At 47.1% G+C, this 24,273-nt stretch overlaps 1 protein-coding gene across 2 annotated transcripts in view; it reads right to left on the bottom strand.

Moving 5' to 3' along the window:
• NOL11 (nucleolar protein 11) overlaps positions 1-24,273 on the bottom strand; it is a 76,832-nt gene that overhangs the window by 13,471 nt on the left and 39,088 nt on the right. For both annotated transcript variants that reach the window (XM_033961489.1, XM_033961490.1), the window contains exons 13-14: positions 17,908-18,033; positions 1,446-1,667 (exon numbers count right to left, since the gene is read on the bottom strand). In XM_033961489.1, coding sequence (XP_033817380.1) covers positions 1,446-1,667; positions 17,908-18,033 — 348 coding nt within the window. The remainder of the gene's footprint in view (positions 1-1,445; positions 1,668-17,907; positions 18,034-24,273) is intronic.

Here is a 24,273-nt window from a genome sequence, read left to right as displayed (position 1 = left end):
GGCGGGGACGGCAGAGACAGGGACGGGGTGGTGAAAGAAACAGCGGGGACAGGGCGGTGCAGAGGATGGTGGTCCGGGGACAGAATTTTTCCCCGTGTCATTCTCTAATTGTAAGCTTTTTCGAGCAGGGACTATTTTCTTATTCTTTGTGACTCTGTGCAGCGCCGTGTGTGTATCTGGTAGCGCTATAGAAATAATTAATAGTAGTCGTAGTCCAGGGGCCTTCCCCTCTCCCAGTCCTTAGGACACACACAGCTGGTCAGGTTTCAGGATATGCATATTCATTGTGGGTAAGACAGATTTACATACAATGGAGGCAGAGCATGCAAGTTTCACATGCATATTCATTGCGGATATCTTGCAAATTCAACTACTTTGGTGTGTCCCAAGAATTGCGTTGAGAACCTCTGACCAAGGCTCTAGAGTAGCGGTCTTAGAATTCCAGTTGGATTAGGCAGGAGCAGGGTGCAGTAAGATCAGAATAGCCCAACTATATTCAAAAGTGGCTTCACACCATATTCCTTTTTCAAATCACCTGCAATCAGTCAGTGCATTTGGAGACAGATTGTTCTTAAACAAGGAACTATGAGAATACCACTGCCAGACTCATTTCTGGCAAGAGGAAGTTTGACCATGTGTCCCCATTGTTCAGAGAACTACACTGGCTCCCAGATCACTTAAGAATTCAATCTGAATGCATCTGTATTGCATTTAAGATTTTATTTGGCCTCTTTACTACTCTTGTCCCTTTGGACTGGAATTTGAATAGATTTTACATGGCCAGAACTTCTTGGAAATTAAAACTCTCCTTTCTCTCTCTTAGGGGTAAAAATAAATCTATTAAGCAATTTAGTCATTCATTCTCCTTCAGATTGACAGAGCTCTGGAATAAGTTGCCGCTCTCGTTTAGAAGCTCAGGCCCCTTCTTATCATTCAGGAAAGCTTTGAAGACAATTCTGTTCGCCAAGTACTTTGGAAATTAACTACTTCTACCTCTCCTGTTTTAGTTCTTTTCTCATCTAGTTCTTTTGTATTTTTCCTTTTCTTAATGTTAACCAAGTCAAGCTCCAAATTGGCTGATGACATGGTTTATAAAGTTTTAGTTTAGTTTTATCTTTGATATAAAGAAAAAAAGGGCCATTTTTATGATTACAACTGTATACTGCTTGTTGATACTTAATAAAAACTACACAAAGGCAGTTGACCATCGCAAAACAAGACAGAATTATGATGAGATGTTCCGACCAAGTTGAGAATATCTGCAGCGGTCCCATTCATTCAATGAGCATTCATTTTAAGACTATTACATGAATAATAGAAAAGATTTTCAAATGATCTATATGAATCAATTGTTATTGTACACTTGTTGTGAGATATAAAGATTTGGAAAAAAATAAAAGACTGTTACATGAATAGCAAACAGGTGGGGTAGGGACAAAGGATACAGCAGCCCGGCTCTTTTCAGGTTCACTGGGCATAACAGCTTAGTATCCATCTGTGGATTTAGCACTGGCTGATCACAGGTATCTTCCTCCATCGGCATGGGACTGAAGCCATTCTGTACAGCTTCCATGGGTGTGTCTGCTTTATTCTCATGTGCAATATCAATGTAACAGACGACAGATCCAACATCTACACTCAGTTCTTGCAGGCTGGTATCATTCAAGCTAAATGAAGGGGGAGGAAGCACATGGAAGAGTGAAAAATATATTACAAAAAAACACTGCCATAGGTTTTTGACTTACTTTGAAGGGAAGGAGTTATTGATCACCACATCCATATCTATATGAGGTCCAGGTGTTCTCCCTATTATCTTTAGGTTTAGTGTTTTATTCACAAAAAGTATGTTCAAGACACACAAGAGGAGGACAGATCATATATTTTTTTAATCCAGCGTTGTATACATACCAGAAACTGTTGTCACTTGTTCTGTGTAACACTTCTTGTAAAATCAGGTACTGCCTGAAACAGACCACTATAAATGTTGAACATAAAATATATATATATATATACACACATACTAGTCAACGGGTGCTAGAATACTGTTCACCCTCTATGTTGCCCCTTCCATTCACTGCCTTCTCTTCTCTTTCCATCCAGTGTCCGCCCCCTCTTTCTCTGTCCCATATGGCCTCTCTCCATCTCCTCCTTCCTTTTGCCTTGGTCTGGCATACCTTCCTCCTTACCTCCAAGCCATTCTCTCCCCCTCTGCTCCCTTTCCTCATTTAACTACTTCATTGGTCAGCAGCAGCATTCACAATTCATTGCTGTTGCTGGCTTCAGGTCTTTCTCTCTGGCCGGTCCTGTCTTCATGAAAACAGGAAGTAGGCAGGACCGTCCAGAGAGGAAGGCCTGAAGCCAGCAACAGCAGCGAATTGTAAACGCTGCTGCTGCCTGAAGCACCCGAGGCAGACGCTTCTCTCCCCTCCCATCCCAACCCCCGCTGACTCTGCGACCCTCCCAGCAAGATGACTTTAATATCAAACCTCCCTCCAGCGTTGGCAGCCGCAGCACGCTAAACAGGCTGCTTCGGCTTTCTTCTGCCGTTGAGTCTCTCTGTCGCGTCATTGATGACGTCATTGGTGATGCGGCAGAGGGACTCAACTGCAGGAGAAAGCCTGATGCATCCTGTTTAACGTGCAGCAACTGCCAACGCTGGAGGGATGTTTGTACCGGTGCAGAAGCGATATGTCTCTCCCCCTCCAGTACCTGTGCAGCACTTTGCTGCGGCGCATCCTCCCATGGGGGGGAGGGTTTGCACAGTGGGAGCCGGGTGAGAGCGGCGATCTCCAGTTGGGGAGGAGGGGGGGTTTGTTTTTAGTTGAAAGCCGGCGCTGCAGCTCCTCTCTCTGGTGCAGTTCGAGAGAGGAGCCGGTACCATTCACAGTGAGAGGCGGGGATGAGAAAGGCCGCCGCAACTGTGTAATTTTTTATTTTTTTTTTGAAAGCCGCCGTGAGCAAGTGGTGAGATGTAAAACCCGCGCATGCGCAGTCGTGTTTCCGCGACGGGATCAGGGACCATCATGCGCGGCCTATCATTTTATTATATTAGATATAAAAAATCAGATGTATGTATGTATGTTCCAGCATAACTCCAAAATGCATGGACAGATTTCAACCAAACTTGGTATACATATCACTTACTATCTGGGAACAAACACTGTGGGGGTGGGAAGGGGGTGACATTTAAAGAATCATCGAAAAAGACAGATATTGCTTTGACCAATGGTGTGAAGCTTGGGGAATGATGTCACAGTCAACAGTATATAAGGAAGTGCAGCTGTGGTGTGGTGAAGCCTAAACAGAAAAAACTTGTGTGATGTTAATCCTCAAGTGAATGTTCATCCAGGCAATGCTGGGTGATCAGCTAGTAATAGAAGTTGCTTACCTGTAACGGTAGTTCTCCTTGGACAGATGATCTTACAGCCACACAAGAAGGTGACGTCCCCGTGACGGAGCTGACCCGGCAGTCTAAAAGCTGCAAAGCTAAAGAGCTTTGCGCATGTGCCAGCCCTCCCGCCCGAAAGTATCCCACCTGGCCCCTATATAAGCACACCCCCAACCGACATAAACAGTTCGGTATAAAGCTGGCGGCAACAATAGGGGAGGCTGGGCGGGATTGTGTGGCTGTAAGATCATCTGTCCAAGGAGAACTACCGTTACAGGTAAGCAACTTCTATTTCTCCCTGGACAGGGATCTTACAGCCACACAAGAAGGTGCCTCCCGAGCTGAAGGTAACAGAATAACAACATGCTATTATAATAATAATAAAGATCTGTTACCTGAGACGTAGAGGAGGAGGGAAGTTGACGCCTCACAATGCCGCTTGCAGGACCGTAGAACCCAGTGATGCATCTGCGCCGGATTCCACATCAAGGCAGTAGTGTTTGGCAAAGATATGAATCTTGGACCAGGTAGCCGCTCGACAGATCTCTTGGAAAGGAGCGAGGCGAAGGTTAGCCCAGGTGGTAGCCATAGCTCGGAGGTCATGAGCCGTGACATGCGGAGGGATCTCCTGAAGAGCAGGACTGGAGGCGGAGGCGTAACAGTACGCAATGAGCTGGGTAATCCAAGAGGACAATGTCAACTTCGAAACTGGTCTAGGAGAGGAAGATGGACGGATGGAGAGGAACAAATGAGACGGGCGCTGAGGAGTCGCAGTTCTGTCCAAATAGATGCGGAGAGCTCTGGCACAGTCCAGTGTGTGGAGTCGTTCGGCCTCCGGAGAAGGGTGAGGGGGTGGATGAAAAGTAGGCAGCACAATGGATTGGTTCAAATGGAAGGCCGAGACCACCTTGGGCAGGAATTTAGGATGAGTGCGTAACAGCACTTTGTCATGAAGAAATTGGGTATAGGGACTATAGGATACCAAGGCATGGAGTTCTCCAATGCGGCGAGCCGAAGTAATAGCTACCAAGAATAGAGTCTTCCAGGTAAGAAATTTGAGTGGTATAACAGAGAGAGGTTCAAATGGGGGAGCCATGAGAGCCTGCAGCACGAGGTTGAGATCCCAGACCGGCACAGGAGGTCGGAGGGGAGGATGCAGACGAAGAAGTCCTTTGAAGAAGCGCTTGACCACAGGATGGCGTACCAGAGAGACCGCGTCCACGGGGTCATGATACACTGAGATGGCCACCAGATGAAGGCGAATGGAGTTGTAGGATAATCCGTAGACCTGCAAAGAGGTAAGGTAGCGGAGGACCTGAGCCAAGGGCGAGGTGCTGGGGTGAACACGACGGGTGGAGCACCAGCGCTGGAAACGGGTCCACTTGGCGGAGTAGGAGCGTTGAGTCGCAGGAGCTCTGGAGGCAAGAAGGATGTGTAGGACCTCCGGAGGGAAGGCAGAGTCCCGAGTCAGCGTGGGAGCAGGAGCCAGGCTGTCAATTTGAGAGACGGAAGATTGGGGTGTAGCAACTGACCGTCATGTTGTGTGAGAAGATCCGGGAACTGCGGGAGAATCCAAGGAGCCTGAGAAGCCCGGTTGAGGAGGACGGGGAACCAGGCGTGTCGCGGCCAATACGGTGTGATGAGGATCAGGTAGGCATTGTCTGCGATGGCCTTTTGAAGGACTTTTCCAATCAGAGGAATCGGAGGAAACACATAGAGGAGATGCTGAGACCAGTGGAGGAGGAACGCATCGTCTGCCAGACAGGTTGGTTCGCCGTACCTGGAGCAAAATCTGGGACATTTGGCGTTCGTCTGGGATGCAAAGAGGTCGACGTGAGGAGTGCCCCATTGTGCAAAAATTTTTCGCGTAACTGTGCTCCGAAGCGACCATTCGTGAGGACTGAGTTGCCTGCTGAGTCTGTCTGCGAGCTGGTTGTCCGTGCCCGGAAGGTAGACCGCCTGCAGGGTGGAGTGGAGCTGGAGAGCGAGGTTCCAAATGGAGACTGCTTCGCAGGATAGGCGAGAGGAGCCCATCCCCCCCTGTTTGTTCACATAGAACATGGCAACCTGGCTGTCGGTGCGGATTCGGATGATCTGACTGTGCAAGTGGTGTTGGAACACCTGCAGAGCGAGATGGATGACATGCAGTTCCAGGAAGTTGATGCTGCAGCGAGCTAATGCTGGGGACCAGGTGCCCTGCGTGGACCAAGAGAGGAGATGAGCGCCCCAGCCTTTCTTGGAGGCATCTGTTGTGATGATGACAGTAGGCTGAGGAGGATGAAATGGAAGCCCGTGAGAGAGGGGATCCACGTGAAACCATCATTGCAAGTCCTGAAGCACTTGGGGCGTTAATTGTAGTTGCGTGGAAAGAGGCTGAAGGAATTGGTTCCAATGGGTTTTGAGAAACCATTGGATAGGTCTCATCTTTAGGCGAGCAAACTGCAGCACTTGCACTGTGGCCGCCATGTGTCCTAGCAAGGTGAGAACGTCCCTGGCTGTGACCCAGAGCCCTGGGTACCAGGGGGACATCAGCTGTTGGATGACTTGTGCTCGCAGTGACGGGAAGAAAACCATAGCCTGCTGAGTCTGAAAAGTTGCCCCGATGAATTGCAGCGATTGAGATGGGAGGAGATGGGACTTTGGAAAATTGAGGAGAAATCCCAACTGTAGAAGGAGGTTGACGGTTTGGCTCAAAGCGTGGCGGGTGAGGCAGGGCGTCATAGCCGAAATGAGCCAGTCGTCCAGGTAGGGGAAGATGGACAGGCCCTGTTTGCGCAGATGCGCTACTATGGGGATGACACATTTGGAAAAGACCCTTGGTGCTGACGAGAGGCCAAAAGGGAGAACCGTGTATTGGTAGTGAAGGTTCTGAAACACAAAACAGAGATACTGCCTGTGAGAGGGATGTATGGGAATATGCAGATAGGCATCCTGAAGGTCTATGGACGTGAGCCAAGCGTCGACTTGGAGCAGAGGAGCAATGGCGGAGATCGAGAGCATGCGGAACCTTTCCTTTAATATGAATTTGTTTAGGTTCCGTAGGTCCAAAATCGGGCGAACGCCCCCCGTCTTCTTCGGAATGAGGGAATAGAACCCCTGGCCCCACTGGTGTTCGGGAACCGGCTCTACGGCCCGAATGTCCAGCAACCGAGACAACTCCTGTTGCAAAGGAAGCAGGTGAGATGGTTGAAGTGACTGGTGGGAAGGGGGGCACCAAGGAGGAGGAGCCAGGAAGCGAAGGCGGTATCCATGTTGAATGATGCGCAAGACCCAGGTGTCTGTGGTTATATCCCGCCAGGTCTGGAGAAAAAACCTCAACCGACCTCCCACCGGAACAGCGGGAAGGGGAGGGTTGTCAAAAAGAGGGTTGGGGCTTCTGGCCCGCAGGTTGAGCGGGTTTAGGAGAGCGACGGTCTCTCGGGGCTCTGTTGGAGGATTGCTGCCGATAGGGCCGAAACTGCTTCTGCGGATATGGAGCAAGCTGTCTGGCAGAAGAAAACGACTTCCTGGTATTGAACTGCCGTTGAGAAGGTAGCTGCTTCTTAAAGGGCTGTTTTGAGTGATGTGCGGTATCCTCCTCCAGAGCATCCAGTGTGGTGCAATCCTCTTTAAGCCCCTCAATAAGATCCTTAACCTTGTCTCCAAACAAGCTGTCTCCGAGACAAGGAGCATCTGCCACCTTTGCATGGATGTCCACCCCCAGTTTAGAGCATTGCAACCATGCCAGTCTGCGGGTGGAAATACCTGTAGCCGCTCCCCTCATGGCGGTTTCAAAGGCATCGTCAGCTGCCCGGATAAGGTTCTTGGAGCATTCTTCGAAGTTGGAGAGGACGGCATTAAAAGCCTCCTGCGTGGGCACCGGTAAGGTCTCGACCAGTTTTCTCATATCCTCCATGTTAGAATAGAGGTACTGGGTGTAGAAGAACTGATGGATGGCAATTCGCCCAGACAGCATGGAATTTTGGTATGCTCGTTTACCCATGGAGTCCATGATGCGCATCTCGCGGACTGGTGGAGTAGATGCGAAGTCTTTGGAGGACTTGGATTTCCGCAAGGCAGAGCGGACAACCAGGGATTGGTGAGGGAGTTGAGTTTTGCCAAACCCCGCTACATCCTGAACCTTGTATTTATGTTCCAAACTGCGTTTCGTGACCCGTAGGGGTGTTCCAGATTGCTTTCTGAGAATCAGCCAGAGTAGCATGAAGGGGCAAAGAGACCACTTCTTTTGGAATATGAAGATACTTAAGCACCTGAAGCCTCTGTTCCCGGGGGTCCGGCTGGGCCGTGGTGGTCAATTGTAAAGAAGACGCCATCTTGGATAGGAAGCGTGGGTAGGAGGTGTCTTCCGGGGGTGATGCCCTATCTCGCTCAGATGGAGTATCCTCATGAGCCAGAGAAGAGAGCAGGGGATCCATCTGCAGATCAGGTGAGGGAGAGCGCGAGGAGGAAGCATAGTAGGATTCCAGCTCCGCCGCCATAGAAGAGGTAGTGGAGACAGAGTCAGAGAGATGGGCATCATGCTGGACCAGATGAGGTGCGGATGTAAGCTGAGTGCCCTGTTCAATAGGCTGAGCGGAGAGGAGCGGAGGAGATGCAGAAAGCAGTTGTTGTTGTTGAAAGAGCTGGAACTGCTGGAAAAGTTGAAAAAGTGCAGGCTGCATCAGAGGCTGAGACTGGTGAGAGAGCTGGGGAGGATCCTGGGTTGGAGCAGCAGCAGCAGACAGTGTAGGAGGAGAGCCCGAGGAGGAGGAGGAACTAGAGGAAATAAGATGTTTAGCTTTCCTCTTCAGTTTCCTGGGTGGGCTGGCTGAAGCAGAGTGCAGATGCCGGTCTGGGGAGGCAGAACGCTGGGCTGCAGGCTCTGTATTAGAAGGAGCACGGTGCCGACGGCTGGAGTCAGTCGGTGCCGAGGGTGGGACCGAGAGAGAGCGATCCTGCCGGGATTGGCCAGTGGGAGCAGTCACTGAGCCAATAGGCAGTGGAGGAGCAAGGGAGCCAATAGGCAGCGTCCCTGCGTGTGACGTCATCGGCCCCGACGTGCCACACGCAGGAGATGCTGGTGCCTGAGCTGGTTTGCGAAGCACCAGCTTCGGCACCTTTGGAGGCGGTCCCTGCGGCTCCGATGCTCCTTGCTGGCAGGCGGAGGAGAGAGCGGAGGCCGCGTTAGGGAGCTCAAATTCTTTAAGTTTAAGCGCTCAAATTTTGAGCGAGCGCTTGTTTAATTTAGCGCAGTGAGCGCAGGAAGACGTCCGGTGGAGGGGACCCAGGCAACGGATACAGGAAGCGTGCGGGTCAGTCGCCGACATCTTGAGGTCGCACGTGGAGCAGCGTTTAAAACCAGGTTTGGCTTTTTCAGGCATGCTAAACCAGAGCACTGCTAAATCAAAATCGTTTAGAAGAGAAATGTTGGTAATAAAAGTTGAAGCGATAAGGAAATGGGTTGACACCGTTAAGACTACCGAGTCGGATAGATCGCGGAAACTTTTAAAACTGTTTATGTCGGTTGGGGGTGTGCTTATATAGGGGCCAGGTGGGATACTTTCAGGCGGGAGGGCTGGCACATGCGCAAAGCTCTTTAGCTTTGCAGCTTTTAGACTGCCGGGTCGGCTCCGTCACGGGGACGTCACCTTCTTGTGTGGCTGTAAGATCCCTGTCCAGGGAGAATAATATATTCCATAAACATTAAAACAGAGATATTTTTTTTTTATGTTCAACGTTTATAGTGGTCTGTTGCAGGCAGTACCTGATTTTACATGAAGTGTTACACAGAACATGCGACAACACTTTCTGGTTATGTATATAACACTGGAATAGATAGATAGATAGATAATTACTTTGAAAATCCATTTAAAGTAGCTTAAAAACCAGACCATGTCAAAGGCTATCAGCTGTTCTCTTCCAAACCTCTGCCCACTGTCTTGCACGAGGACAACCAGTCTTTAGAGAGGTGGAAAAAAAAAAACACCTTAGGAAATTAATCCTAACTTTGCTCCTAAACTCTCTGTAATACGAGCATAATCCGTTCCAGGAGCATGCTCGTAATCCAAAATGCTCGTTTATCAAAGTAAGTTTCCCCATAGGAAATAATGGAAACTTGCTTTGATGCATTCCCCCCCCACGAGAACCTGCATTGCTCCCCCGGAAGGCCCCTCCTGCATGATTCGGTACCCCCCCCAACGTGATTGGGCCCCCCCCCCACGCGATTGGGCCCCCCCCCCCCCCCCCCCCGACGCGATTGGGCACCCCCCCCCCCCCCCCGTCGCTTCTTACCCTCATCTGGGCACCGGCATGTCCTGAGCTTGGTGCCGGTGCCCAAAGATCGGCCTCCTCTTATGCTGGGCCTTGAGCATCTGCGCATGCTCAAGGCCTGCGAGTTCACGTTCCGAGGTCTGTACAAAAATTCCAGGACTAATTTATTAAACAATCTTAACAACTTATTCCATTGGGTCCTCTTCAAAGTACTCCCCATCCCTATGTATACACTTTTCCCAACATTGTTTCCACTTCTGGAAACAGTCCTTAAATACATCTTCAGGAATTGCAAAAAGTTGCTGCATCGAATTTTGCATTATGTCATCAATGATGTTGAAACGCTTTTCTTTCAACATGGATTTAAGTTTAGGAAACAAGAAGAAGTCAGCAGGGGCCAAGTCAGGAGAGTAAGGTGGCTGGGGAAGACATGTCATCACATTTTTTGTGATTGTTCTTTTGGTCATCTGCCATCAACTGTAGAACAAACTTTGCTGCAAAGCAAGACATCCCCAACTTCTCTGTTAGAATGTTGTGGCATGAACTAAAAGAGATTTTGCATTCCACTGCCAATACTCTAACAGTTAAATTGCCAATTAGCATGCACAAGAACCCTCACTTGATCAACATGATCATCATCAGTTGACATTGATGGTCTTCTAGTTCACAAATCATCTGATTCACGACCACTTTTGAAGCATGAATACCATTCAAAACATTTTCCATGACTCATGTTCCCCATAAGCCACTTTCAACATTTCATACGTTTCTGTAGCACGGATGGACTAAGGGGACCCCACAGACTTCGTATACTTAAGACTTCCAAAAAGCCTTTGACAAGGTACCCCATGAACGCCTACTTCGGAAACTGAAGAAAATGCTTGAGTACCTGATTGTAAAAACCACTTAGATAACCTTGATAGGTGGTATATAAAATCCTAATAAACTTGAAGAACCATGGGGTGGAAGGAGACGTACACAGATGGATCAAGAATTGTTTGGCAGGTAGGAAGCAGAGGGTAGGAGTGAAAGGCCACTACTCGGATTGGAGGAGGGTCACGAGTGGTGTTCTGCAGGGGTCGGTGCTTGGACCACTGCTATTCAATGTATTTATAAATGATCTAGAAACAGGGACAAAGTGCGAAGTAATAAAATTCGCAGACGACACCAAACTATTTAATGGGGCTAGGACTATAGAAGACTGAAGATTTACAAAGGGACCTGAACAAACCAGGGGAGTGGGCGACGAGATGGCAGATGAAGGTCAATGTAGAGAAATATAAAGTCTTGCATGTAGGAAACAGAAACCTGAGGTACAGCTACATGATGGGAGGGCTGTCATTGAGTGAAAGTACCCAAGAAAGGGACTTAGGGGTAATAGTGGACAAGACAATAAAGCCGTCGGCACAGTGTGCAGCGGCTGCTAAGAAAGCGAATAGAATGCTAGGTATAATCAGAACGAAAGAAGTTATCCTGCTGTTGTTATCAGGCAATGGTGCTCCCGCATCTGGAGTACTGCATCCAATATTGGTCGCAGTACCTAAAGAAGGATATGGCGATACTCGAGAGGGTTCAGAAGAGAGCGACACGCTTGATAAAAGGTATGGAAAACCTTTCATACGCTGAAAGATTGGAGAAACGGGCTCTTTTCCCTGAAAAAGCGGAGACTTAGAGGGGATATGATAGAGACTTACAAGATCATGAAGGGCATAGAGAAAGTGGAGAGGGACAGATTCATCAAACTTTCAAAAACTACAAGAACGAGAGGGCATTCAGAAAAATTAAAAGGGGACAGATTCAGAACCAATGCTAGGAAGTTCTTCTTCACCCAGAGGGTGGTGGACACCTGGAATGAGCTTCCAGAGGGTGTGATAGGACAGAGTACGGTTTTGGGGTTCAAGAAGGGATTGGATGATTTCTTGAAGGAAAAGGGGATAGAAGGGTAAAGATAGAGGATTACTATACAGGTCCTGGACCTGATGGGACGCCATGTGAGAGGACTGCTGGGCATGATGGACCTCTGGTCTGACCCAGCAGAGGCATTACTTATGTTCTTATGTTCTACCCAATTTAAAACAGAACTTCACACTCTAGCATTGCTCATTGAGGTCTCACATGATAAAAAAATCGCCGATCACAAAAAGCACAGTTACTTACCGTAACAGGTGTTATCCAGGGACAGCAGGCAGATATTCTTAACACATGGGTGACGTCACCGACGGAGCCCTCGGTACGGACCTTTTTAACTAGAAGTTTCTAGTTGGCCGCACCGCGCGTGCGCGAGTGCCTTCCCGCCCGACGGAGGAGTGCGTGGTCCCCAGTTAGGATAAGCCAGCTAAGAAGCCAACCCGGGGAGGTGGGTGGGACGTAAGAATATCTGCCTGCTGTCCCTGGATAACACCTGTTACGGTAAGTAACTGTGCTTTATCCCAGGACAAGCAGGCAGCATATTCTTAACACATGGGTGACCTCCAAGCTAACAAAGAGGGAGGTGGGATGGTTGGCCATTAGGAAAATAAATTTTGTAACACAGATTGGCCGAAGTGCCCATCCCGTCTGGAGAACGCATCCAGACAGTAGTGAGTAGTGAACGTGTGAACTGAGGACCAAGTGGCCGCCTTGCAGATTTCCTCGATGGGCGTGGAGCGGAGGAAAGCCACAGAAGCAGCCATAGCTCGGACTCTGTGGGCCGTGACAGTTCCTTCCAGTGAGAGACCGGCCCGAGCGTAGCAGAAAGCAATACAGGCAGCAAGCCAATTTGAAAGTGTCCGTTTGGAGACAGGACGACCCAGACGGTTGGGGTCGAAAGACAAAAAGAGCTGAGGGGCTGTTCGGTGAGCTCTGGCACGATCAAGATAGTAAGCAAGGGCACGCTTACAATCCAGCGTGTGCAACGCCTGTTCCCCAGGATGCGAATGAGGCTTAGGGAAGAAGACGGGCAGCACAATGGACTGGTTGAGGTGAAAAGCTGAGACCACCTTGGGAAGGAATTTAGGGTGGGTACGCAGAACAACCTTGTCATGGTGAAAAACAGTGAAAGGTGGGTCGGCAACCAGTGCATGCAGTTCGCTAACCCTCCTGGCAGAGGTGATGGCAATTAGGAAAAGCACCTTCCAGGTAAGAAGCCTGAGAGAAGTTGTGGCAAGAGGCTCAAACGGAGGTTTCATGAGAGCTGAGAGAACCACATTCAGGTCCCAGACGACAGGAGGAGGCTTGAGAGGCGGTTTGATGTTGAAGAGTCCTCTCATGAATCTGGAAACCAGAGGATGAGCCGTGAGAGGTTTTCCGAGAATAGGCTCATGAAACGCAGTGATGGCACTGAGGTGGACTCTGATGGAGGTAGTTTTGAGGCCAGAGTTGGACAGTGAGAGCAAATATTCCAAGACAGTTTCCACCGCTAAGGAGGTGGGTTCTTGATGATGCCGGAGACACCAGGATGAAAATCTGGTCCACTTCTGATGGTAACATTGGAGAGTGGCCGGTTTCCTGGAAGCGTCCAAAATGAGGCGGACCGGTTGAGATAGATTCTCCGGAGAGGTCAGCCCGAGAGAAACCAAGCTGTCAGGTGGAGCGAAGACAGATTGGGATGTAGCAGAGACTGATGCCGTTGCGTAAGTAGAGTAGGAAACACAGGAAGTAGAATGGGTTCCCTGGAGCTGAGCTGGAGCAGGAGTGAGAACCAGTGTTGGCGAGGCCACCGAGGTGCGATAAGAATCATGGTGGCGTGGTCTTTGCGGAGTTTAGACAAGGTCCGCAACATCAGAGGAAGTGGAGGGAAGGCATACAGGAACCGATCCCTCCAATCGAGCAGGAATGCATCCGGGGCCAGACGGTGAGGAGAGAAGAGTCTGGAGCAGAATTGGGGCAGCTGATGATTGTGAGGTGCTGCAAAGAGGTCCACCTGCGGAGTGCCCCATCGAGCAAAGACGGAGAGCAGAGTCGGAGGGTCCAACGTCCACTCGTGGGGTTGAAGGATGCGACTGAGATTGTCGGCCAGAGAGTTCTGTTCGCCCTGGATATAGACCGCCCTGAGAAAAAGATTGCGGTCCGTGGCCCAGGTCCAGATGCGCAGAGCCTCCACACAAAGGGGGCGAGATCCGGTGCCGCCTTGCTTGTTTATGTAGTACATGGCGACTTGATTGTCCGTGCAAAGGAGGAGGACTTGAGGGCAGAGGAGATGTTGGAAAGCCTTGAGGGCATAGAACATGGCTCTGAGTTCCAGGAAATTGATGTGATGACGACGCTCCTGTGGGGTCCAAAGTCCCTGGGTGCGTAGATCTCCTAGGTGAGCTCCCCACGCGTAGGGGGACGCATCTGTGGTGATGATCATAGAGTGGGGGGGCAGATGAAAAAGCAGACCCCTGGAAAGATTTGAGGAGTTCAACCACCATTGGAGAGATTGCTGAAGAGATGATGTCACAGAGATGGGATGAGAAAGAAGGTCCGTAGTCTGTGACCATTGGTTGGCGAGAGTCCACTGAGGCGTACGAAGGTGGAGGCGTGCCAGAGGAAGGACATGCACCGTCGAGGCCATGTGACCCAGTAGGACCATCATCTGTCGGGCAGGGATGGAGGGGTGCATGAGTACCTGACGGCAGAGATGGAGCAGGGTCCGCTGGCGATCGGAGGGGAGAAAGGCCCTCATTAGCGTGGTGTCCAGAACTGCTCCAATGAATTGAAGTCGCTGGGTGGGAAGCAAGTGCGACTTGGGGTAGTTGATCTCGAATCCCAGGAGGTGGAGGAGAGAGATGGTGTGATGAGTGGCTTGTAGCACGAGTTGAGATGAAGGTGCTTTCACCAACCAATCGTCCAAGTAGGGGAACACCTGGAGGTTGTGAGACCTGAGGAAGGCCGCTACCACAATAAGGCACTTGGTGAAGACCCTGGGTGAGGAAGCTAGTCCGAACGGTAGCACCTTGTACTGATAGTGGTGGTGCAGTACCTGGAACCGTAGGTAGCGGCGAGAATTCTGGTTGATGGAGATGTGAGTGTAGGCCTCTTTGAGGTCCAGGGAACATAGCCAGTCGTGTTGAGAAAGAAGAGGGTAAAGCGTGGCAAGGGAGAGCATTCTGAACTTCTCCTTGACTAGACACTTGTTGAGGTCCCTTAGATCGAGAATGGGACGGAGGTCTCCCGTCTTTTTGGGGACCAGGAAGTAGCGGGAGTAGAATCCCTGACCCCTTTGATCTGGAGGTACTTCTTCGATGGCATTGAGAAGGAGGAGGGATTGAACCTCCCTCAGGAGGAGGGGGGTTTGAGATGAGTTTGAAGCAGACTCTACGGGAAGGTTGTCCGGAGGTAGAGTCTGGAAGTTGAGAGAGTAGCCGTGGCGGATGATGTTGAGGACCCACTGGTCCGACGTAATGACTTCCCAACGGCTGGAGAAAATGGTGAGACGACCTCCGATGGGTTGTGGAAGAGGTAGCAAGGGTGGATGACTGGCTATGCCCTGGAGAGAAGAGTCAAAAGGGCTGAGTTTGTTTAGTAGGCTGAGAAGGCTTAGAGGGTTGAGTGGCCTGAGATCGAGCCTGAGCATGATGTTGCTGTTGACGGGGCCGCCGAGATTGCTGGGGGGGCGGGTTGAGTGGTCTGGCTGAGAATCTCCGTTGATAAGATGTTTGTGGCCGATAAGGTCGGGTAGGCGGTGCCTTCTTTTTCGGCTTGATCAGGGTGTCCCACCTGGTTTCATGGGCAGAGAGTTTCTGGGTGGTGGAATCCAGTGACTCTCCAAAAAGCTCATCCCCGAGACAGGGGGCGTTGGCCAGACGATCCTGGTGGTTGATGTCCAGGTCGGAGACTCTGAGCCAGGCCAAGCGACGCATGGCTACGGCCATGGCAGAGGCCCGAGAGGTAAGCTCGAAGGAGTCGTATATCGAGCGGACCATATACTTGCGCATTTGGAGAAGGCTAGAGATGTGCTGTTGGAATAGCGGGACCTTGCGCTCAGGAAGGTACTTTTGGAGGGCAGACAGTTGTTGGACCAAATGTTTGAGATAGAAGGAAAAATGGAAGGAATAGTTGTTTGCCCTGTTTGCAAGCATGGCATTCTGGTAAAGCCTCTTGCCAAACTTGTCCATGGTTTTACCTTCTCTGCCAGGAGGGGTAGAGGCATAGACACTGGAGCCCTGAGTCTTTTTTAGGGTGGATTCAACCAGAAGGGACTCATGGGGCAATTGAGATTTGTCGAATCCAGGAATGGGAATGACACGGTAAAGGTTGTCCAGTTTACGGGGGGCTCCCGGTACCGTGAGGGGATTTTCCAAGTTTTTGTAGAACGTTTCCCGTAGAATGTCATGCACGGGAAGTTTGAGGAACTCCTTAGGAGGTTGCTCAAAGTCTAGAGCCTCTAGAAAGGCTTGAGACTTTTTTGAGTCCGATTCCAGAGGAAGGGATAGGGCAGCAGACATTTCTCTCAAAAATTTGGAAAATGAGGACTGCTCTGGTTTAGAGATGGCATCGGGTGCCGATGGTTCCTCATCAGATGAGGAGGGATCCTCCTCGGTACCGAGAGGAGTTTCCTCCCATAAGTCAGGGTCCCTGACTTCTGGTCGAGACACCGGGGTGGAGGGTGCGGTATGTCGAGTTTTGGACAAGGATTTTCCAGAGCGCACCGAAACGGTACCAGGGGAGGACGACCGGCGTCTATCTCGGTCCCGAGAAGAATGCCGTACCGCCTGGTGCCGAGGAGGATCCAATGTGGCATGAGAATGAACCACCGGATCGCCGGGAAGTTGTTGGGCCGAAAGGATCGGCATGGATGTGTTCACCGGTACCGAAGGGGTGGACACCGGGGGCTCGGTACGGGGCTCGGGCCGGTCTGGTACCGGAAGGAGCGGTGCCAGGATAGTGGGCAACAGTTGTTCAAGTTGTTTCTTCAACTGTTCTTGGAGTTGAGCCTTTAAGATGGCCGAGATACGGTCATCTAGGGGTGGCATCGGAACCGCTTTCTTTTTCTTCGGTTCCTTAGATGCCGCTCCACGCCCCGGCGATGAGGAGGCCGATGACGAGGCACTCACCGAGATCGGGGCGGAGCGTTTGCGGGACCGGTGCGATGCCGGTAGGGACGGTGTCGCCACCGTAGCCGGAGGGCGCTCGAGGGAAGAGGAAGGCTTCTTAGCCGGCTTACCTGGCGCCAGTGACGCCGATGCGGGGTCGGTCGGTGTCGAGGACGACGGTGCCGATTTCTGAGGTACCGCTGTTGAAGGTGAGGAGTCCATCGCCGACTCGGTGCCGAAGAGGAGAGTTTGCTGAATTCTTCGGTTTTTAAGGGTTCTTTTTTGAAGAGTAGCACAGCGGGTGCAGGAGTCCGCCCGATGCTCCGGACCCAGACACTGCAAACACCAATTGTGTGGGTCAGTGATGGAGATCGGGCGTGCACACCGCTGGCACTTCTTAAAACCGACCTGCGGGGGCATGAAGGGGAAGATAGCCTCCGCAAAATCGAAGCCCGAGGCCTGTATACTGGCAACAGGCCCCGCCGGGGCAAAAACGAAAGAAAAGGGAAAAAAAAAGCAAAGTTTTGTTTTTTTTTTTTTGCAAATCAAAGAAAAATAAACCCGAAGGTAAAGGAAGAAAAAAGAAGGAAAAAAGCGCGAGCGGGAAGGCAAAAAAGTGGTTTCAACGGCCGTTGAAAAAACACACGCGTCTTCTTCGCTCCGCGGAAACGAAGAAACTGGGGACCACGCACTCCTCCGTCGGGCGGGAAGGCACTCGCGCACGCGCGGTGCGGCCAACTAGAAACTTCTAGTTAAAAAGGTCCGTACCGAGGGCTCCGTCGGTGACGTCACCCATGTGTTAAGAATATGCTGCCTGCTTGTCCTGGGATAAATACACTTTCACAAAAACTTCTGTAGCTTGGAGATGAAAACAGATATCAACAAACAGAAAAAAGGAGATTACTCGTGATGTTCAAACTACTCAACGCTGCCTAGTGCTTCTCAAAAGAACTTCCCATTGGCACGCAATTCAATTCAAATTACAGACAATTTGCTATGTAATGTAATGTAACCTGATTTATCTTCCAAAGTTATTATGTCTATACACTCATTCTGTTATTAAGTCTATACCCTCAACCTGTATTCTCCAATGTCATGTATCCTCCTGGAAATGTCCAGTTCTCTTCTTATGTAATCCGCTTTGAACCGCAAGGTACAAGCGGAATAAAAATCACTAATGTAATGTAATGTAAACTGTCCTGGAACTCTTTGAATAGATCTCATATTTCTTTTTATGAAACATTAATGCAATAAGGAATAGATTATCACTCTCACCTCAAGAAAGTCTTTAAGCAAGCACACGTGATTGCTTCAGGAATGTCAGGGAACTGCTGAAGGCAGCGTTGCAGCACACAGACATCCGATTTTTCCAAGGCAATGGCCATCAGATCAGGACATAAGCTGAGAGACAAAGACAAGTTCATGGATCATTCAGATTTTTTGTTTTTAAAATATTTCTCTAGACTGACATTTTTTACACAGACAATATTAACTTCATAGCTGGATTACGTAAATTCCCAAATACTATGGATAAAGGAAGCAATTTTCCTTTATTTTTCTCAGAGGAGGTGTGGAAGTGGGCGTGACAGCACAAATCAGTGCAGCTACATTACCGCACGTTGGTTAGCGTGGGAGACTTACCATCTACAAAACAGGTGGTGGTAAGAAACTGCACACTAATTTTTGATAATGGCAACATTAAAGATTGGATGACTTCCAATACACTGCAGTTAAATTCTTCTAAAACAGAATTATTATGGGAAGACACACTTGACAATATACTTGGCTGCCCCTCAACTCTGGTATCCAAAGACCAAATACGTAGTTTGGGTATAGTATTAGATGCTGGTCTTACTTTAACTAATCAGAATTGGTGTCTTTCTTTTTACTACCTACGTCAGCTGCAAAAAGTTTGGATGTATTTTTCTGAAAGTGATTTTGCTCAATCGCTGTATGTTTTTGTATTGTCATGTATGGATTATTGTAATGGCTTGCTTGTTGGGTTATCAGACAAAAATTTGCATCATTTGTAGAGGGTGCAAAATGCTGCAGTGAGACTCTTGAAAAATCTAAGGGCTCCTTTTATGAAGCCGCGTTTGCGGTTTAACACGCGTAATAGCGTGTGCTAAACTGCCGGCCGCGCTAGACGCTAACGCCAGCATTGAGCTGGCGTTAGTTCTAGCCGCGTAGTGTGGGTTTAGCGTGCACTAAAAAGCTGCGTACGCTAAAACTGCTAACACAGCTTCGTAAAAGGAGCCCTAGGTCTTTTTGACCATATTTCTTCTGCTTTATTTGATGCTCATTGGCTTTTGGTTAGAAAAAAAATAAATAAATTAAAAAAAAGATGCATTTTAAAGGTTTTAGTGTTAGCTTTTAAACTCTCATGATATGGTTCCAAATTACATGCTGGAGAAGTTACCTGTAAATCATCCAAAGTGGTCCTTGCGTTCCACACCAAGAGAAACGTTTCTGTATCCCCTCTGTGAAAATGCTTAATCTATAACAGTGGTCTCCAACTCAAACCCTTTGCAGGGCCACATTTTGGATTTGTAGGTACTTGGAGGGCCTCAGAAACAATAGTTAATGTCTTATTAAAGAAATGACAGTTTTGCATGAGATAAAACTCTTTATAGTTTATAAATCTTTCCTTTTGGCTACGTCTTAATAATAATATTGTCATTTATAGCTAAAGAGACATTTGATCAAGAAACTGTTTTATTTTACTTTTGTGATTATGATAAACATATCGAGGGCCTCAAAATAGGACCTGGCAGGCCGCGAGTTTGAGACCACTGATTTAAGGGGAACGGTTAATCAACTGGCTGGGTGGGAGGGCAGAGGGGAGAACAGGACAATCAAGCCATTGTGACTTCATTGATGAGGCTGGCTCTTATTGGTGGAATGAGGCATTATGACGTCACAATCTCAGCTCTGCTTCCCAAAGACAAACAGGATGTCATGGTTACAGTTAAGCCAGTGGTCTCAAACTCAAACCCTTTGCAGGGCCACATTTAGGATTTGTCAGTACTTGGAGGGCCTCAGAAAAAAATAGTTAAAGTCTTATTAAAGAAATGACAATTTTGCATGAGGTAAAACTCTTTATAGTTTATAAATCTTTCCTTTTGGCTAAGTCTTAATAATAATATTGTAATTTATAGCTAAAGAGAGAAATGATCGAGAAACTGTTTTATTTTACTTTTGTGATTATGATAAACATACCGAGGACCTCAAAATAGCACCTGGCAGGCAAGTTTGAGACCACTGGTCTAGAGGGTGCTCGTAAATGAGCCTTCTCCCAGTTTGTGACTAAGCTGTGGAACAAACTCTCTGTGTCCATCAGATTGCTAGACAATTTGATGTTTTTTTTCGAAGAGCTGTTAAAACACATTTGTTTGGTTTATAAATAAGTGGCCGAGTTCATTGTTAAGAGGTATTGTAAATATGATTCAACTAGAAATAGTAAATTGGATTTTAAATTTTGATGAGAAGGTGCCATTTAAATTTAGATTTATTATGATGGTATTATTGTATTAAAATACCCCTCCTTTTTACAAAGCTATGCTAGCAGCTGCCACATGGCAACAGCGTAGAAGCCCATTAAATCCCTATGGGCTTTGGGACAGTTACCGCAGCGGCCCGCGCTTAACAGCTTCGTAAAAGAAGACCATAATTTGTTATGTGTTTGTCAAGATAAATATGGATGTATTCATATACCCTGATCTGGGCTACACTGGGAGGATGGGCTACAAAACTAATTAAACCTAAACATTACATTCATGTCTTCTATCCTGCCAATACCTTTCAGTTCTAGGCTGTTTACAAGAGATTAGCCTGGGCATTCCCAGGGAGATCACAAGGTTGATAGCTATAGTATGCGTCGGGATCTGGGAAGGGTTGATACGGTTTGGTTAGATCATTTGACAAGTTTCTTGAATAGTAGGGTTTTCAGTTCTTTCCTGAATGTTTTGTAGTTGGGTATCGTGGTCAGCAGATTTGAGAGGTGGAGGTCTATTTTTGCAGCTCATATTTTTTTGCTTTGCATGCCTTTGATTGGAAAACAGGGGGGGGGGGGGGAAATCGGCCTTAGTGCAAGGGAAAAGCCAAGACCAATTTTTAACCACAGCTTAATAAAAGGACCCCTACATGTGATGTGTTGAGCAGCAAAGTCAAGATACCTTGCTCTGAACCAGCTCCTGGAGGCAGTGATTTGTTCAAAGTAAAACAGCATTAACAGAGAAGGACTGAGATCATGCCCTAGAACTTACAGCTTATGCATGTTTATTATCTGATGTATTTCCACTTTTAAATTGTATTTTTCTCTGCATGTTCAGTTTTACTTGTTGTGAACCGCCTAGATCCATTCCTGGTCAGGCGGTATATAAAAATAAAATTTATTATTATTATTCTAACTAAACTCCTAACATCATGATTTATAGGCAAATATGTTATATTAATCAGGTTTTTTATTTTGCCTTTACCTATTCAGTTCAAGGTCGGATTACATTACAAGAGGTTGGGTCAGTTATCCAGGAAGTTACAATGGACAATTTTGACGTTGACATTTAATAGGGTTGCTAGTACAGGTAGCTCAGTACAACTATTAATACAGTTAGGCCATAGTTACAAGCTCAAGTAGGTCATCACTAGCTCATCGTTATGTCCCAGGAGTTACATTACAGTTTAGAAACGTTTTTTTACAATTTACCATTTCAGCTACTTCAGGGCTGGCACCCTGAGTTGGTAAAGAAATGCTTTGATAAAATCAAAGATAAAATCATAAAATCAAAGAAAGTGTTCTCAATCTTAAAGGTCAGAATTTCTTTTTAGCCACTTCCATTAAAATACTGGGCATAACGTTAGAGCGACACTTAACGTTGGAAGATCACACAGACCTAATGATTAAAAAAATGTTTTTCAGTCCTTTGGAAACTCTGTACAATCAAAAAATATTTTGATCTAACCTCTTTTAGGTTGCTGGTTCAGTCCTCGATAGTATCAACTTTGGATTATTGTAACATTATTTATCTAGGGTCATCTAAAAAAAAAATCATCAATAGAATGAGATTAATACAAAATGTAGCGGACCGTTTGATTTTTGGGCTAAAAAAATATGATCACATTAGCCCTTATTATCAACAACTGCATTGGCTACCGTTTGAAGCCAGAGTTTTATTTAAATTTGGCTGTATCTGCTTTAAAGCATTATTTGGTTTGGCTCCTGCTTATCTCATCTCCCATTTTGAAATATTTAAATCCCAAAAATACACTCGGAAAAATTATTGGTTTGCGTTTCCGACACCAAAAGCCTGTCGTTATGATATTCTTAGAAAAAACATTCGCTTATCAGGCAGGAAAAATGAATACTTGGTGGAATACTTTGATGCCACAAGCTCAGTCATATTATTCTTTCAGAAAGTTGTTGAAAACTTACTTGTTACATGGATCCAAGATGGCCGCGGATGCAAGCCGCTGAAGCAGGTCGCCGAACAGACGCCACAGTTGAAGTTTCTGAGCTCTACTGAGCTGTTTTGTTTGGTTTCCTTGCATTCTAAAATGCCGAAAAGAAGGGGAAAGAGCTCCGGTGGGGCCTCCCTGCGCTCCGGAACACCTACCTCCGGCAACATAGAAGCGCTGTTTCGGCGATTCCAGGGCACCATGATGACGTCGGGACTGCAGTTAGAGACGCCCCGTGGGAACGGAACGGAGGTGTCTCACCGAAGTCTTGAGACCACTTTGAGCCCCGACGTAAGACCTCCTCCTCTGCACCCCCGTGCAACCAGCTCCCCAGGGGTCGAGAGCTCACCGGAAGTCGGGATGAGCTCTCCCCTAGAGGCTGCGCGGAGCTGTGTTGAGGAAGCCGATTCAGGCTCACAGGTTTTGCAGGAGAGCCTGAATATGGTCGGGAGTGCTGTAACAACTGAAACTGGACCTACTCAAGCAGAGGGAAGTGGAGGAGAGCGGTCGAATGGTGAGCACAAACTTTTGATTACTCATTTACAAATTCCTACCATAGTTAAGCCCCAAGAAGTTACTTTAGATGCCTTGTGGGACCTGGTGGCAAATATGGTGAAAACAATTAATGTTCAACAAGTGCAAGTGGAGGGGAAAATGAAAGACCAAGAAAAAGAAATTACCTTAATAAAGCAAGATATTGCTGACTCAAATACATCTTTAGACAGTATCAAAAATGAATTAAAATCTTCCAAACAGCTTCAAGAGACTTTAATTAAGGACAATGTAAACTTAAGAAGGAAGATTGAAACATTTGAAAATTTTTCAAGAGGCAACAATATCAGACTGATTAATTTTCCACGAATTACAACAATTACTCCGCGAGAGATGTTAAAACGATACCTGACGGAAATATTAGAAGTTCCTGAGGGTTCATTACCTCCATTTACACAGGTGTACTATCTTCCCAAGAAAAATCAAATTCAGCAACAGGAAGATAACCATGGACCAATAGATGTATCGGCATTATTGGAACTATCAGATAAAGAAATGGCTACTCCTGCAACATTAGTGGCAACTTTAGCTTTAACATTGGATAAGAATTGGATTTTGAGACTTTTCTTTAAAAATAAAGCAAAAGAATTTATGGGACTCAAAATACAAATGTTCCCAGATTTAGCCAGGGATACACAACGGCGAAGAAAAGAGTTTCTTATGTTAAAATCGGGAATTATAGCTCTTGGAGCAACTTTTTTCCTGCGATATCCATGTAAATGCGTTATACAATATAATTCCCAAAAATATGTTTTCTTTGAGCCTTACCAGTTGACAACTTTCCTTTCTCTTTCTCGGCTGGAGAAGGAAAAGAATGGAGGAGTATAGAATATTTAAGATGTCCTTACCAGCTGACTTGCATTACTTTCTTTAATAATATTTCTTTGCTTTTTTCCGTTTATAATTACATTTTGGATCTTTTGTGGACTTGAGCTGATTTAAGTTAATTGGTATTCCTGAATTTATAATATTGTTGTGGTTTTATTTTCTTGACTTAAAGCTTTCTGTATCTTGAATTGTATTTTTGAAAATTGAATAAATAAATAATTAAAACAAAAAAAACAAAAACTTACTTATTTGATAAATTTGTTACTTGAAAGATACAGTAAAATTCTATCTAACTGAGAAACTTGTAAGTCGCTCGATTATTACAGTTATACCATAAGATGTGTATGTTCGCTGTTTGTACAGTCCTCTTGATGTAAACCGCCTACAACTAATGTGGTATGACGGTATACAAGAATAAAGTTATTATTATTATTTAAAAGTTTTCTGAATCTGAGAACAGACTGATTGTAGATGGGACTGCACAGCCCATTTGTACCACTGCCAAAAGTCAATGTGTTCTCAGTCTCCACCTGCTGGCAGAGGAGCACAAACCCATCCGTCTATGCCAGTCTGGAGGGATGATAGAGAAAAAAATGCTTTTCAAAGTTTTCTGAATCTGAGATAGTGGTCACAAGATTGTAGTATAAGTGATAGTTGATTCCAACATTTTGCTAATTGATATGGGATGGATAAGGTAATTGGCCTGGTAGACTTGAAATTCCCAGCATGCAATAACAAAATAAAAGATTTTCGGTGGAATATCTGTTGGGAGGCACCCTGGAGTAGGCAGCCAACTCTGTTAGGTAG

This window comes from Geotrypetes seraphini, chromosome 10 (genome assembly GCF_902459505.1).
Source record: "Geotrypetes seraphini chromosome 10, aGeoSer1.1, whole genome shotgun sequence".
In the NCBI taxonomy this organism is placed as follows: Eukaryota; Metazoa; Chordata; class Amphibia; order Gymnophiona; family Dermophiidae; genus Geotrypetes; species Geotrypetes seraphini.
This window is presented reverse-complemented; position numbering and strand designations above follow the sequence as displayed.